Raw genomic sequence first — 16,997 nt, 5'->3', positions numbered from 1 at the left:
ATAGGCCAGGTTTGCAAGATAACTGAAATACATCACAGGTGATATCATTTGCTGCTCATTGATTGCAGTATTCTAGTCTGCATCTCCCCAAGGTAATACATAAAACCTGGCCTGTTAGTGGGCCCTGAGGACAGGGTTGATGATCACTGCTCTACCCCATATGCTTTTCTCTTAGTCAGTAATATGGTCCATAAGCGTGATGGGCCAGTAAGAACATGTGAGATGGGGCAAGGGCAGCCCATGACACTACCAGGATGTTATGAAATGTGAATATGTGAATCCTCCGGGATTTAGGGACACCTGGATTCTGGCTTTTGAAAAATGAAAACAAAAACAGCTGTAATTAACAATTTATAAGCTTTCAGATGTGACAGTATACTTTAAATATCTCAGAACCTTTGTCAGTAAATTATCACCCACTGCTCAGAAGTTGTCAGTTGTTACAAAGACATCTCTCTTATACATTTGTATTCTTCATCTCTCTTACATTCGTAGGTATGAGACACCTTTGCTTGGCTTCATATTGGCCATGGCAGGGTATCATAGAAGAAATTCTTACACAAATAGGGAGATCTAACTCTTGATTTAGTGAAACAAATGTTAAAGCAGTTGTAAATAGCCAATGTTTTTAAAAAAACCCTACAAGACAATGACATAATGTGCTAGTATGCATCGCATACTAGCACGTTATAAAATATTCACCTTGGAACTAAGCCCTCCGGCTCTATAATGTCACCGCTGAGACAGCTGACATGTTTCCCCTGTCTGTCTTCCAGGTTCCCAAGCTCTGGGTATGTGATTGGACGGAGCTGCAATGACGTCACTTCCGCGCACATGTGCGGGAGCCGCCATTTCTGGCACAGGCTCTGAAGATCCGGCACCATAAGCTGGACATTTTTAGAGCACACGCTCCGATAATGTGCATGCATGCACTCTTGAGTATTTCCTAAACTGTGCAAGTTTAGGAGATATTCATAGTACCTACAAGAAAGCCTTCTTATAGGCTTACCTGTGGATACAAGTGGTAGTACAGAGTTTACTTTAAGTCAGTGGGGTAATTTGGTCAGTTAGCATCTCCTCATTACTGGGCATCAGGTTTAGGTTGGCTGACTCAGCATTCTGTTCTTAAAATACGCAATGTTATTGATTTACTAAAACTGGAGCATGCAAAATCTGATGCAGCTCTGAATAGAAACCAATAAGCTTCCAGGTTTTATTGTCAAAGCTTAATTGAACAAGCTGAAGTTAAAAGCTGATTGGCTATCATGCACAGCTGCACACGGTTCTCAGTTCTCCAGTTTAGTAAGCCACACATACAGCTTAGGACAATACTTCAGATTTATTCAGAACATTGTGAATTGTTTTCATACATACAACCCAATTCCAAAAAATTTGAGGCGCTGTGTAAAATCTACATAAAACAGAGTGCAAATCTCATAAACCCATATTTTATTCACTAGAAAATAGAAAACATATCAGATGGTTAAACTGAGAAAATGTACCATTTAAAAAAAAAAAAAAGTAATTTTGAAATTGATGGCAACAACACGTTTCAGAAAAGTTTGTACAGGGCCATGTTTACCACGGCGTATCCCCTCTTCTTTCTGTAAACATCTAGGAACTGAGGAGACGAGTTGCTGGAGTTTTGGGAAAGGAATGTTCTCCCACTCTTGCCTGATATAGGATTCTAACTGCTCACAGTCCTGGGTTTTCTTTGTCGTAATTTTCGTTTTGAGACTTGCCAAATATTTCCAATTGGTGAAAGATCCAGACTGCACCAGGTCAATTAAGCACCCAGATTCTTCTACTACAAAGCCATGCTGTTGTCATAGATGCAGTATGTAGTTTAGCATTGTCCTGCTGAATATGCAAGGTCTTCCCTGAAAAAGACGTTATCTGGATGGAAGCATATGCTGCTCTAAAAACCTGGATATATCTTTCATCACTGATGATGCCTTTCCAGATGTGCAATCTGCCCATTCCATACACATGAATGCACCCCCATACCATCAGAGAAGCAGGCTTTTGAAATGAGCACTGATAACGAGCCAGAAGGTCTCTCTCCTCTTTAGTCCGGAGGATGAGGCGCCCATGTTTGCCAAAAAGAATGTCAAATTTAAATTCAACTGACCACAGAACAGTTTTCCACTTTGCAACAGACCATTTTAAATGAGCTTTGGCCCACAGAAGATGGTGGCGTTTCTGGATCATGTTGCAGATATGGCTTCTTCTTTGCATGATAGAGGTTTACCTTATTTACAGATAGTGATTTTTGGAAGTATCCCTGAGCCCATGCAGTGATTTCCATCACAGAATCATGCCTGTCTTTATTGCAGTGCCGTCTGAGAGCCCGAAAATCACGGGCATCCAATATTGCATTTCAGCCTTGTCCCTTGCGCACAGAGATTTCTTCCGATTATTGGAATCTTTTGATGATAATATGTACCGAAGATGATTTGCAGTTTTTATGTTGAACAATATTCTAAAATTGTTTAACAATTTTTAGACACAGCTTTTCACAGATTGGTGAACCTCTGATCATCTTTACTTCTGAGACACTCTGACTCTCTAAGATGCTCTTTTTATACCCAATCATGTTACTGACCTGTTGCAAAATGCTCTTCCTTGTTAGTACCACTTATTTAGTCAGCTTTTTGTCGCCCTGTCCCAACATTTTTGAGACGTGTTGCTCATCAATTTCAAAATTACCTTTTGAAATGGGTCCATTTTCTCAGTTTAAACATTTGATATGTTTTCTCTTTTCTGTTGTGAACAAAATATGGGTTTTTGAGCTTTGCAAATCATTGTTTTTATGTTGTTTTTTCACAGTATCCCAATTGTTCAGAAATTAGGGTTGTACATTGTGTAACTCAATTGGTTATCTGATCATTCGATGCAACACGTATAATAAATTTGCAGGCATCAATTCGTTTGTGTCAAAAGTTTACTGGAAAAAGTAAACAAAAATCAGAAGTGATGGCTTCAGTTATTTAATTTTTCAACCCATTTGATGTAATGATCAATTCAATGACAAAAAGTTAAAGCATTTGTTACCCTAAAAAAAAAAAAAAAATAATAATAATCCTGTACCTTTTAAAGCATGTTATACAGCACCGTGCTTGTGCTGTGTAATTTGGCCCCTGTATCACCTGAAATTCCAGGCTGATCCTGCCTGGCTATACCCTCCCCTCTGTAAACTGACCATGGTTTATTATGGCTGCTGAGCCCTGACACCGTGGTCCGTTTTACGTGCCTCCGTCATCCGCAGCCCTGCTCTCTGCTCTTCTGTGTCCTCCTCTGTCCTCCTCCCCCCTCCCCTCCCTGCCTGTCAGCTTGTGACAGAGGCCGCCCCTCTGCTTCTTCTGCTTAAATAACTTTTACCGTTTTATACAATCCTCTCTGGTTTCTAATCCTGTGTGCCCCTGTGTACATGCTTTATAGAAAAAATGCCATTTATACCTGATTTCAGAGCGCTGCTCGGGCTCACGTGACAGGTTGCTTCTCTCCTCCCCTCCTGACTGACACCAGTGGGGAATTCTCGAGCCCTCCCCCTGCAGCTGTCAGCTCGAGAGAGGGGAGAGCCGGCCGGGCTGAGGGCTGAGCAGCGCTCTGAAATCAGGTATAAAAGGTATTTTTTCTATAAAACACAGGGGCACACAGGATTAGAAACCAGAGAGGATTGTATAAAGTGGGCAGAGTGGCTTAACCACTTTAAAATAATATGTAAAAAAGCTATTGATAACTTGTAGAGTTGATAAGAATAACGGAACAATCATTTTATCGAACAATTGGATCTATATGTGTATAGCCAACTGCAGAATTTGTAAATCCCATGTATTGAGAGCAGTCAGTATGTCAACATGCAATACAGTGATGCCTGCCTGCAGGTAGTGATGCAGCACAGTACTATCTGCCCGCCTGCAGTCAGTGATAACTACAATCAGTGATGTAATATAATACTGTCTGCAGTGCCTGCTGTCAGTGATGCAGTACAGTAGCACCTGCCTGCTGTCAGTGATGCAGTACAGTAGCACCTGTCTACCTGCAGTCAGTAAGGCAGAAAAGTTCGGTACTGCCTGCTGTCAGTGATGAAATACAGTAGCACCTGCCTACTGTCAGTGATGCAGTAGAATAGCACCTGCCTGGCTGCAGTCAGTGATAACTGCAATCAGTGATGCAGATTAATACTGTCTGCAGTACCTGCCTGCAGTCAGTGAGGCAGTACAGTACCGCCTGCTTGCAGTCAGTGGTGCATTACAGTAGCACCTGTCTGCTGTCAGTGATCTAGTACAGTAGCACCTGTCTACCTGCAGTCAGTAAGGCTGTATAGTACCGTCTGCCTCCTGTCAGTGGTGAAGTACCTGTCTGCAGTCAGTGATGAAGTATAGTACAGTTTGCCTGCTGTCAGTGATGAAATACAGTAGCGCCTGCCTGCAGTCAGTGATAAAGTATAGTACTACCTGCCTGCCTACAGTCAGTGATGTAGTACAGTACTGCTTACAGTCAGAAGTACTGTACAATACCGCCTGCCTACCAGTGATCAGTGATGCAGTACAGTACTGCCTGCCTGCAGTCAGTGATGACGGCAATCAGTGATGCAGTATAATACTGTCTGCCAGCAGTCAGTGGTGCAGTACAGTAGCACCTGTCTGCTGTCAGTGATGCAATACAGTAGCACCTGTCTACCTGCAGTCAGTAAGGCAGTATAGAACCATCTGCCTGCTGTCAGTGGTGCAGTACAGTACTGCCTGCTGTCAGTGATGCAGTACAATAGCACCTGCCTGCAGTCAGTGATAACTGCAATCAGTGATGTAGTATAATACTGTCTGCAGTGCCTGTCTGCCGTCAGTGGTGCAGTACAGTAGCACCTGCCTGCTGTCAGTGATCTAGAACAGTAGCCCCTGTCTACGTGCAGTCAGTAAGGCAGTATAGTACTGTCTGCCTGCTGTCAGTTGTGCAGTACAGTACTGTCTGCTGTCAGTGGTGCAGTACAATAGCGCCTGCCTGCAGTCAGTGATTGAAGTATAGTACCGTCTGTCTGCTGTCAGTGATGCAATACAGTAGCATCCGGTTGCCTACAGTCAGTGATAAAGTATAGTCCTGCTTGCCTGCAGTCAGTGATAAAGTATAGTCCTGCCTGCCTGCAGTCAGTGATAAAGTATAGTCCTGCCTGCCTGCAGTCAGTGATAAAGTATAGTCCTGCCTGCCTGCAGTCAGTGATAAAGTATAGTCCTGCCTGCCTGCAGTCAGTGATAAAGTATAGTCCTGCCTGCCTGCAGTCAGTGATAAAGTATAGTACTGCCTGCCTGCCTCAGTCAGTGATAAAGTATAGTCCTGCCTGCCTGCAGTCAGTGATAAAGTATAGTACTGCCTGCCTGCCTGCAGTCAGTGATAAAGTATAGTACTGCCTGCCTGCTTACAGTCAGTGATAAAGTATAGTACTGCCTGCCTGCTTACAGTCAGTGATAAAGTATAGTACTGCCTGCCTGCTTACAGTCAGTGATAAAGTATAGTACTGCCTGCCTGCCTACAGTCAGTGATAAAGTATAGTACTGCCTGCCTGCTTACAGTCAGTGATAAAGTATAGTACTGCCTGCCTGCTTACAGTCAGTGATAAAGTATAGTACTGCCTGCCTGCTTACAGTCAGTGATAAAGTATAGTACTGCCTGCCTGCTTACAGTCAGTGATAAAGTATAGTACTGCCTGCCTGCTTACAGTCAGTGATAAAGTATAGTACTGCCTGCCTGCCTACAGTCAGTGATAAAGTATAGTACTGCCTGCCTGCCTACAGTCAGTGATAAAGTATAGTACTGCCTGCCTGCCTACAGTCAGTGATAAAGTATAGTACTGCCTGCCTGCCTACAGTCAGTGATAAAGTATAGTACTGCCTGCCTGCCTGCTTACAGTCAGTGATAAAGTATAGTACTGCCTGCCTGCTTACAGTCAGTGATAAAGTATAGTACTGCCTGCCTGCCTACAGTCAGTGATGTAGCACAGTACCACCTGCAGTCAGAAGTACAGTACTGCCATTGAAGGGTATCTTGTCAGCTACACATTCATGCTGCTTGAGTTTGTTTTGTGTTCTGGTTTGGCCCCACTCTGGCTGCCTGAGATACTGCGATACGTCAGTGTGAAGAAACAAAATACGGGTGTGAAGATAAAATGCTGGAAAAGCAGATTAGGTGGTGTTTTGTTTTGTGATAGGAATGATTTTCCAGCTTGTGGCTGAGAAGCATTGTGTTCAGAACGCCTGGGCCTGCATCGGGGCTGGGATAAGATCACACACGCATACTCCCCTATAAGCCTGTTACATGCTCAGCTTAGCCTTAGTTCAGCAGACAATTTCTTTACTAACAGTAGAGCAAATTGTCTTCTTCACATTTCAAAGTGTAATTCCACATTGCTGTCTGTTCTTGAGAAATGTGATATTATAAGGCAGCAATGAGATAATACAGAGTACAATAATTATTTATTACCTTGCTTGTGTAAGGCCTGTACCAGCTGCTGAAGTGTTTACCGGGCCCAGCAGGAAATGTTCATATGTTGCTGAAAGACATTTTGGGGGTTATTTACTAAAGGAAAATCCACTTTGCACTGAAACTGCACTTGGAAGTAAAGTCGCTGTAGATCTGAGGGAGACATGCAAGGAAAATAAAAAACAGCATTTTAGCTTGTACATGATTGGATGATAAAATCAGCAGAGCTTCCCCTCATTTCAGATCTACCCCTTAGATCCTCGAAGTGGATTTGCCTTTCGTAAATAACCCCCTTTGTCTGGTAATAGCTATCTGCCATATACAAATGAAAAGTATAGATTCCGAACGTGATTGGTTGTTAGGGTTGACAAAATTATTTTTTCTTTGATGACTAGCAACCAGGCACCAATTTTGGTACTTCAGCTGTTATTTTCCATATCGGCTAAAACACCAACTGATGTAATGTTCTATTGAGTGTTGCTAGTGGAAGAACTTTTTTTTTTTTTCCAACCTCCTTTAACCACATGTACAGCAGCACTTAGACAAGAGAGGTAGGGCCAGAATTATGAGCCAATCAGAAGCAAGCAGAATGAGCAGAGGAATGACTCAATATTCTGCTGCTCCTTGTTTTTCCAATTAGCAGGCTAGAGAGGGGGATGTCCCTGACCAAGGTATGCTGCTTATTTTAAATATACATTTAAGAGAAATCAGCTTAATGTATATTATTGTACAAAGTTATGTTAATTCTGGACTCCAGGCAGACATACAATTCACAGAGTAATGTAGCTCTGTAATCTTACATCCTTAAATTATTTTTTTAATGCAAAAAGTGTAAGTACTTGACTTTGACTGGATATCAGGCTATTGCAGTCTCTGTAAGGCCCCTTTCACACTTGTGCGACTTCAAAGTCATGTGATTTTTACCACGGCTTCGCGGCTGCGATTTTGCAGCGATTTGGGATCAGTACTACTTTGTACGACTTTACAGGGTTGGGGTTTAAAAAATGCTTTGACCCTCAGCTTGTGCTTACAGCTTGTGCTTACAAAGTCGTACTGAAATCGTGTCTATATTATTCAGGTACAATTTGCATGCTACTTGAGGGTTTAACATTGAGGTCTATGGACATCAACTCGCATGGAAGTTGGACCAAAGTAGTGCAGGGACTACTTTGAAGTTGGCACGACTTAAAGTCGTGCCAAATGATAGGTAGTCATTGAAAATCATGGAGAATGGCTTGTCATGTGATTTTGCAGTACAAAATTGTGGGACAAGTCGTATAAGTGTGAAAGGGGCCTTAAGCTCTGTGTGAGGGAGAAGCAGCACAAGGAACCAATCATATGTGTTGCATTACAGGGAGAATGCAGATAGGTGTTATGGGGTAGGGAAGGATACATGTACGTGAAAGTGAAACTGCAGGTGAGAAAAATTACTTCCCCTCCCCTGCCCAGTTGTGTATCATAGCCGTGTAACTAGGGCTGGGAGATTTTCTTAAAAAAAAAAAAAAATCTTCGATTCTCTGAAAAAAACTCGATTCACGATTCGAATCGAGTTTTTTTTTTTCTTTGGAAACCGCGCCGGTCCGGAGGCGCTGCAGGCATGAGTTTTTAGGCGAGGCTGTGGCTTCGGCCTAGTCCGCGGCATCTGGCCGTAGCCGCGGACTAGGCCGAAGCCGCGGCCTCGCCTAAAAACTCATGCCCGCAGTGCCTCGGGACCGGCGCGGTGAAAAAAAAAAAAATCTAAAAAAATCGATTTGCTTAAATTTTGAATCGATTTGACCTCTCAACTCGATTCAAGATTTAAATCGATTTTTTCCCCAGCCCTACGTGTAACTCTCAGGATTGATAGCGAGAAATACAAATCCTCCTGGCAGGTAAAACAACTCTCATATATGTTTTTTGTCAGTGTATTTAGCTGTTTATCTGGAGTTGAGCTTTGGGGCCCATTCAGATCTACCGGCTCCAGTGCGTTGTGCTAAGACTGTCCATCAGAACAGACTGAAAACAGGACATGCACCAATTTACCAACATAACATACCACAGCATAATGGTTTACAGAGTATAGTGGTGTGCTGCAACACATGCATCAACGGTTAATGGCAAAGCATTGTACCAACAAAGTTACTGCAGCATGTGGGTATGACTGGGAACTGAATGTTCTAAAATGATTGTTTTATATAGATATAGTGTATAATTTTATGTCAGACTTCATGGTGTCTGATCACGTGATTTTGACAGGCAATATAACTAGGCTCTTCTCCTGTCAGCTTTTTATTTCTTCAAATAATAAGGTAGCACTTGCTTTGGGACTGTTTTTTTTAATTACTTTTAAAGCAGCAGTATAACTGTTATAAGGCCGTAACATTGCTTTATAAATGGGCCTCTTGCATAATACTTCCAGAAGACAGGTCAGTTCTTGTTGCCCCTAGCAACGTACCACCTTCAGCTACATTGCCCTTGAAGCATGATGTAAGGGGGTATCTGGTAGGTTGTTCTGTGCAGACGCTTTTCATACATGGGTCTCTTTGACGTGAAGCCTGTAGTGCGGATGAAGGAAGGTGCTCAGTTACAGGTATTGATGAGGAAGGTACACCATGTTTGAAGTAATGATACTTCATCAGTCAGGACACTTTACATCAAACGGTCTGGAACTGACAGAGTCTATTACCCTGATTAAAGGCACAACCTATTCTCAGCTTTGTGGTCTGGCCCTGTCAGCAACATCCATTTTTCATTCAGATTAAAGGAGGATGTTTAGTGGGTTTGAGGGTGATATTTCGGCTTCTGTCATCTCTATCTCCCTGTCACTTGCTGTTATTCTGCATTATGTACCATACCTTCCATCACATTGTCTTTAGTACTAGATTAACATTTACTTTGATCGCAAAAGCTTTTTTGCTGATAGTTGTTTGCTGAACCTCAATTCATCACATCCTTTGTTTTCTCTGACAGTTCCAAGGATCAATGGGCACCCCAAAGTGGAGCGTATGCGTGACCCTGGAGGATATGACAGCGCGTCCACCGTGATGAGCAGTGAGCTGGAGTCCAGCAGTTTTGTAGACTCTGATGAAGACAACACTAGCAGGTACGAGAGTCAGGCGATTTAAAGAAGCAGTGAAATATTTTCAGTCTTGACCTTCAAGTGTTTGTAACCCTAAACAAAAAAAAAACAAAAAAAGAGATCCTGTTCCCTTATAGCAGATTAAACAACATAATAGTTGTGCTGTCTAATCTGGCCCTCTCTAAACTGTAAAAAACCTGGCTGATCCTGCCAGTTCCTGTGTCCCCCTCTGTGTTCTGACTACAGTAATCATGGCTGCTGAGCCCTGATTACTGTGGTCAGTTTACATGCCTCCATCACCCACAGCTCTCCTCTGTCCTCCTCAACCCTTCCCTCCCTGCCTGTCAGCACCGTGTGTCTGTGTCTCCACCTCCCCCTCCTGCTGCTATTAGTAGTAAAGAAAAGTTTTAAAATTGTCACTGCCAGCCCTTCTTTTTTATCCAGTCATACCACACTGTGTAAGTGTTTTTAAAAACGAAGCCTCGAAATACCTTATTCAGATATCTTCAGGCCGGCTACGTGACTCCTGGCAGCTCTGCTACTCCGATTCAGTGCTACAGCACGAGGGGCTGAGCGGCCAGCACGGCAGTCACGTGATCTTCTCGGCTGATGTCAGAGGAAGATCTTGGTCCCTCCCACTGTAGCCCTGGATGGGAGTAGCAGAGCGGCCGGGAGTCATGTGACCAGCCTGAATATATCTGAAACCACTTATACAGTGTGGTATGCCTGGATACAAGAGAGGGGCTGGTAGTGATTTAATCTTTAAAGTTACAAACACTAAAAAAGATCCATACCCTTCTTTGCAAACTGATTGCAGAACTGCTTCATCCGGAACGGCAAATAGCTCTGCATCTCTTTACTGCAACCAAGTTAACTATTATGAAAGCTTGGAAATCCTCCATACTTAGTTTTGAAGCTGTCAAAAACCACATGAATGACCTTATGGTCAATGAAAAATTGTCAGCCTTAGTTTGACACCCATGAAAATTTTCCTGGGGTCTGGCAACCCTGGATTGCTCATGCCCAGCCCTCTCAATTCGATAATATTCTTTTTCAATTTAGTGATCTCCTGGCACGGTCCTTACGGGTCTCCTTTTTCTGTTTCTTCTTTCTCGTTTCTTCTGATTTCTTATCTCTTCTTGGACTACATGTTTATCTGGCCACCAGGTGTAGTCCTGTCTTGGATGGTTACTCTATTTGTATTTCTTTTCTGATTCTATTTATCATATTAACCCTAGGCCTGTTATTAGTGGGCTTTTTGTGTAGTTATACCCAACCATGTGCTACATTGTGAAATGACCCAGAATTGTTTTGTTTGCACCTTTTATAATGTTATATGCTGTGAGGAGGTAAGCCTCAAATTTATACATCTATTTGATTTATACTCGTTTGTTATGCGTTGTAACTATCCACTTGGTGGCTCTGTCTGTTCAAATGATTATTAATAAAACCTTTTGTAAAAGAAATATTTTCAGCCTTATCCAGTGAAGAGTTCCTAGGCTTAAAGTAGAAGTCCAGTCAAAAACTATCTTAGCTTAAATCTGCTCCCACCCCTATTCTAAGTCCTATACTAACTACCCTGTAGAGGAAAGATGCTTGCACTTACCTATTACTTGGGTGCTCCGGTCCGGTCAGATGATCTCCCCAGTGGCTGGCTTCATTGAATAGGAGAAATAGCTGACAATGGCTGCAATGCCTATTCAGTGACGACCCCCCCCCCCTAGGCTTACTATGGGGCATCCTTTGCTGGCTATGCCTTTTCTACACTGAAGCTGGTGCTGGGATCCGATCATATGACCAGACCGAAGTGCCCAGAGAAGAAAATATAAGGTAGGTAAGTATAAGCATCTTTCCTATACAGGGTGGTTAGTATAGAGCTTTGAATGGGGGTGGAAGTAGGTTTAAGTTTAGCTTTTAACTGGACTTCTACTTTAAAGCAGTACTACACTGCATCTGAGCACCACAAACCAAAAACGCTCTTTATTTCATGTTTAATGTTCAGGGCAAACTCACCCATCCATCCACGTCTGCATGATTTATTTTGCTGAGAAATCACTTTGAAAAACACCCCCCTCTAGCATTTCTGGCCAAGGCCATCTTGAGTAAGGGCAGATGATTCATATGTAGCATTTACTTCCTGAAATCCATCTGCCCTTAGCTCAAGCATGCAAACAGGAGAATGTGCTGAGCTAAAAAAAACTCTCCCCCTCTTCTCTCCTGAAGACTCCTGTAATGTAAGGATGTATGACATAATTTGCTTAGGCCTCTAACCCAGGAAATAATCGAAGAAATGTTAAAAACAAGTTCAAAACAAGTACATTTTACTTTTCTATCTATTTACTAAGAGATTAAAAATAGTCAGCGTTGATCGAGAGCGTGAAGTTCTGCTTTAAGTGTAGCAACATGGCATCAGAATTTACTTTGAAGTCAGACCCGAATGGATTTTGAGTGGTTGTCAAAGGCTACTGCATTTAAAGCAAACCTGTGTTTTGCCCATGCAGGGCAAAGGAACAGGTTCATTCAACCCCTGCCGCTCAGCAGCACTTAAGAAGGCCATAATAGGCTCACATTTCAGCCAATTTCTGTTGATTCCGCTCAAATTTGAGTCATGGGTGGCCCTGTCGACACCAACTCAACAAACTTTGAAAAACAAAAAAGATTGTTGACCAGACAGGGACTGCACCCAATGAGATGCAGTCCCTGCTCAGGTATACAAGCAGTTGTGCGTGTCACGGCTGCTTAAATACAATAGCTAGCAGTGGAGATTCCTTCAGCCAAGCTGTTTAGCTTGGATGGAGGGATCTAATAGATTTCTCTTATTTTGTCTGCAGGCTGAATGAGAGAAATCTTTGTGTGTATGGCTATCCTTCTCCTCTTTCCACTCTCCCACCATTCCAGAGTGAGAAGCCTTTGTCTTCATACAGAAGTGTAGAATGCCTTAAAGCGGAGGTCCGCCCATCCCTGCAAAAATTAAAACTGGCCCGGCGGCGGGGGAAGGAGGAGGTGGGAGCCGAGCTGCTGGCGTAATTCGCTGTGGGGTATTCGCTCCCCCCACCCCCCCCAAAAGGTGCCACCGGAATGTGGTACCGGAGCGTTTACATCCACTTTAAGCTGGACACACACATCAGTTTTGCATTGATTTCCTTATATTTAATCTGAATTCTGTTGTATTCAGATTCTGTTGTATGTCAAAAAAAGAGTGAACAAAAAAGTCTGATTCACCACACATGTACAACCTAATCCAAAACAACTGAATGCTTCCAAATGGTAGAATTGCTGTCTTTCCAGACAAAAATTTACAATTTGATTTTTTTTTTTTGTAGAAACATTTAAGGCAGCAAATAGATTATTACCAGACAGTTGAAATAAATTGAGTGCAATTATTGATTTTACAACACTGAGACTGATCAGATGCTTATATTAGGTGAACTCTCCCACTTTGCTTCCACATTTAGCAAGTGATCTGGCATGAAGGGGTTTGATGACATTATCCTTCTTATTGGAGTTTCTCCTTAAACTAAACCTTGTTCACTTAATTTCTCACCTCCTCGCTCCATTAACTGCATCTTAAAGTGGAACTCGAGCCGTTGATTTAACTTTTTCCCAAACGCATGTCATGAATGATAAGTCACAGTTGCTCTGAACTGTCAGTCCATAAAATGCCTGATATCATAACTGATCCAATTTGCAGCACCATGGCAGCTGCAGATCGGACAGAGGCTAAGATGACCGCTTCCTTGGCTGAAAACGATAGAAGGGTTTAGTTCGCTTTAATTGCCCCAACCATACTGGCCTTCCTTTGCTCCACTAATTTGCTTCTTAATTGCTCAGTTCTATATTCACCTTCTCTTCGCTCCACTAACAGCTCCTTGATTGCTGCCCCCTATACTCACGTTCTCTTCAGGCTTTTGATGAAGGCTTAGGCCGAGCATTTTGGATAATGTTGCTGCTATAATGCTACAATAAAATTTTCTATGGAAAAGCTGTCGAGTTGCCGGCTTGTACTTTTTATGGATTCTCTGTGAGCTTAATTAGCCAGAACACTGACCACTCTGCACCCTAACTACATTATACAGCGGTAGAGCTTGGGTGAGTTTTCTTTTTGTCTTTTGTTCTTCACTTCAATAACTGCTCATTAATGGCTCCCCCTATACTCACCTTCCCTTTTCTTTACAAACCTCTCCTTAATTGCTCCCCCTATACTCGCCTTCCATTTTCTTTACAAACCTCTCCTTAATTGCTCCCCCTATACTCACCTTCCCTTTTCTTCACAAACCTCTCCTTATTTGCTCCCCCTATACTCACCTTCCCTTCGCTTCACAAACCTTTCCTCAATTGCTCACTCCCATACTCATCTTGCCATCACTTCACTAAGCTCCTTAACCACTTGCCAACTGTGTCGCGTATATTTACTGCGACACAATGGCACCGCTGCGCGAAATTTCTTACCTGTACGGGGAGCAATCTCGCCACCAGGGGCTCCCACCGCGCTTGCGACCATCGGATTAGTTTCAGAACCGATCAATCTTCAGGTCCTTATGTGAGTCACCGGTGCAAGAGTTTAGACGATTCTACTTTCCCTTTAAAATTTGAGTTGCTGCATCCAAAAAAAACTATTCAGTGAAATGGGATATAATTGTGACATGTGTGTTTGAGTGCGCTACTCTATTTGCAATACACCACTCTGTATATCATTAAGTGTCCTTAAATATGCCAGATATATTCTCCCATAATCAATGTTGTAAAACCATATATGATCAGTTAATTAGTATTCCTACAAGCCAGAATAAATCCCAAAACAATATTCCCCATTTTCATATATCCACCATACCAAAAAATGTGTATATATAACCAATGTCTGACAAACTGTAAAATGAAAATTATTATCACTATCAATTTATAAAATATTTCAAAAAGTCCATGTGCAAAGTGCCAATGTGCAAATGAGTTCTAAAAACTCTGTGCAGCCTTCTCATTAAATTCCCGCTGTATATCATCTGTGATTCATCGTGACTTATTCACCATATTCGTGACACACCACCACCATATAGATTGGCCACTCACCAGATACTTATTGTACAATGCGCCTTCGGTTCATTAATGGTGTATTGCAAATAGAGTAGCGCACTCAAACACACATATCAGAATTAAATCTTCAGGTCCAGGCCATGAAATCTTCGGTTGTGGCGAATGAAATCCTTCCCCTGCCTGTAAGCGTAAACACAGGCAAGGGAAGTAATGTCATCTCCCCTCGTGGAACTCTTTTCGCTCCAGAGTGAGGAGAGAGAACATCCCACAGTAAGTTGCACCAACACTACACTAACACCAGTACACGTAGGTACACTTGTCACCCCCCAATAACCCCCTGATCGCCCCCCCCCCCCGTTAACCTCTTCACTCCCTGTCACAGTGTCACCCAGTGCAGTTGTCAGAATTTTCACTGATCACTGTACTGGTGTCATTTGTGACACTAATCAGCATTAGGGCAGTTAGTGGTAGGCCTAGGTAGCTTTAGGGTACCCCCTAACCCCCCCAACCCCCCCCCAATAAAGGTTTAAACCCCTTGATCACCCCCTGTCACCAGTGATCACCGTATTAGTGTTACGGGTGACGCTGGTTAGGTAGTTACTTTTTTAATAGCGTCAGGGTACCCGCCGTATATAACCTAAATAAAGGTTTAACCCCCTGATCACCCGGCAGGTGATATCAGTTAGGTTTTAGCGTCAGTTAGGGTCTGCATCGCCCCAGGCAGCGTCAGATTAGTGCCAGTAGCGCTAACACCCACGCACGCACCATACACCTCCCTTAGTAGTATAGTGTCTGAACAGATCAATATCTGATCAGATCTTTACTAGCATCCCCAGTAGTATAGGGTTCACAAAAACGCAGTTTTAGTGGGATCAGCCCAGACACCTGCGTTTTAGCTCCTCCGCCCAGCCTGCCCAAGTGATCAATTGATCACCGTCTCTTACAAACACTAAACACATAACTGCAGTGTTCGCAGAGTCATGCCTGATCCCTGCGAACTCTAACGTTTTTTTGGTAGCAGTTGAAGCAGTCGCTGACAGTCAGGTGCTCTTTTTTTTTTTTTTTTTTTCCTGTGAGTATCACTAGTTGTACCAGTAAATTTAGAGGCCAAAATGTCCAATCAAAGGTACACTAGTGAAGAGACCTACACGTTTCTGAGCGTTACAGATGAGAGTGAAGAGGAAGTCGCCCATCTGTCAGATTCAGGCTCAGAATATGATCCTGTAGACAGCAGTGGCACCCTGACAGATAGCTCTGACGAGTAGTAGTAGTAGTAGTCTCTGCCAAGGTCAGGCGTACCTGACCCCGTTATGTTGTTGAGGTGCAAGAAAGCTATACATATAGTTTTATGGTTTACGAGGGAAGAGATAGTTACGTAGAGCCAGAGAACTGCCCAGACTACATAGGGAGCGCTGTTAAGATTGTGTGGGACTTGGTGTCACCCTTGTTCGGAAAGGGGTACCACTTGTATGTGGACAATTATTACAAGAGCGTGCCGCTTTTTAGTCACTTGTTTGATCATTGAATTGGCGCATGTGGCACCATGCGATCTAATCACGGGGGCTTATCCCAGGGGCTTGTAGATTCCCGTCTTAGGCTGGGGGAGAGAGCCTGCTTGAGATGTAGTAGTTTGCTTGCTGCAAAGTGGAGGGATAATAAGAATGTTTTCGTTCTGTCCTCCCTTCACGCAGACACGACAGTCCAAATTCAAACGGCGATTGGTGTTGTGGAGAAACCCCTCTGTGTCCACTAATACCACCTTAATATGGGAGGGGTGGACCTCAACGACCAGTTGATGGCACCGTACTTAATTGCCCGTAAGGCCAGACACTGGTACAAAAAAGTGTCTGTATACTTATTCCAATTGGCTCTGCTGAACACTTATGTGCTATGCAAAGCTTCAGGACAAACTGGATCCTTCCTTAAATTCCAGGAAGAGATCATCACAGCCCATCTGTTTCCAAACAGTGCTGTGGCCCAACTTTTGTCCCCCTCCATACTCAGGTTCTGTTTTCTCCACTAACCATTCCTTAATGGTCCCCCTTTACATAATTTCCCTTCTCTGTCACTTACCATAACTTGGCATATAGCACTGCATTGTGTACCTGTTATTCTATACCCTAAAGTACTGGGAATTTTACTTTCTTTTCTGGGGGTTAAGAGCATGGCGGGGGAGCAGACCGGAGGTAAATATAAGCAGTGGGTGGTAGAGCAATTCTGTGAACCAGTTGCTTTGCTCCGCTTGGGAGCTGCCAATGCTAATTTGCATCTGAAGATGTTAGTTTGGTTGCCTGGCTGTCGTGATGACCCAATATCTCCAGTACTTTTTTAATTACTGTATATCTTAGGAAAACATTTGTTGTCTGTGGTTAGCCTGAGGAACCGTTCCCTGCCACTTGCTCCTATTGTGGTTTGCAGGTTTTGATGTTGCTTT

General features: G+C 43.0%; 1 protein-coding gene across 6 annotated transcripts in view; it reads left to right on the top strand.

Moving 5' to 3' along the window:
• Window positions 1-16,997, top strand: part of DVL1 (dishevelled segment polarity protein 1) — a 252,973-nt gene that overhangs the window by 161,646 nt on the left and 74,330 nt on the right. For all 6 annotated transcript variants that reach the window (XM_073602952.1, XM_073602951.1, XM_073602950.1 and 3 more), the window contains one exon: window positions 9,427-9,559. In XM_073602952.1, coding sequence (XP_073459053.1) covers window positions 9,427-9,559 — 133 coding nt within the window. The remainder of the gene's footprint in view (window positions 1-9,426; window positions 9,560-16,997) is intronic.

The sequence above is a fragment of the Aquarana catesbeiana genome, linkage group LG10 (assembly GCF_042186555.1).
Source record: "Aquarana catesbeiana isolate 2022-GZ linkage group LG10, ASM4218655v1, whole genome shotgun sequence".
In the NCBI taxonomy this organism is placed as follows: domain Eukaryota; kingdom Metazoa; phylum Chordata; class Amphibia; order Anura; family Ranidae; genus Aquarana; species Aquarana catesbeiana.
The sequence above is the reverse complement of the archived record's forward strand: the minus strand, read 5'-3'. Positions and strand labels throughout refer to the sequence as shown.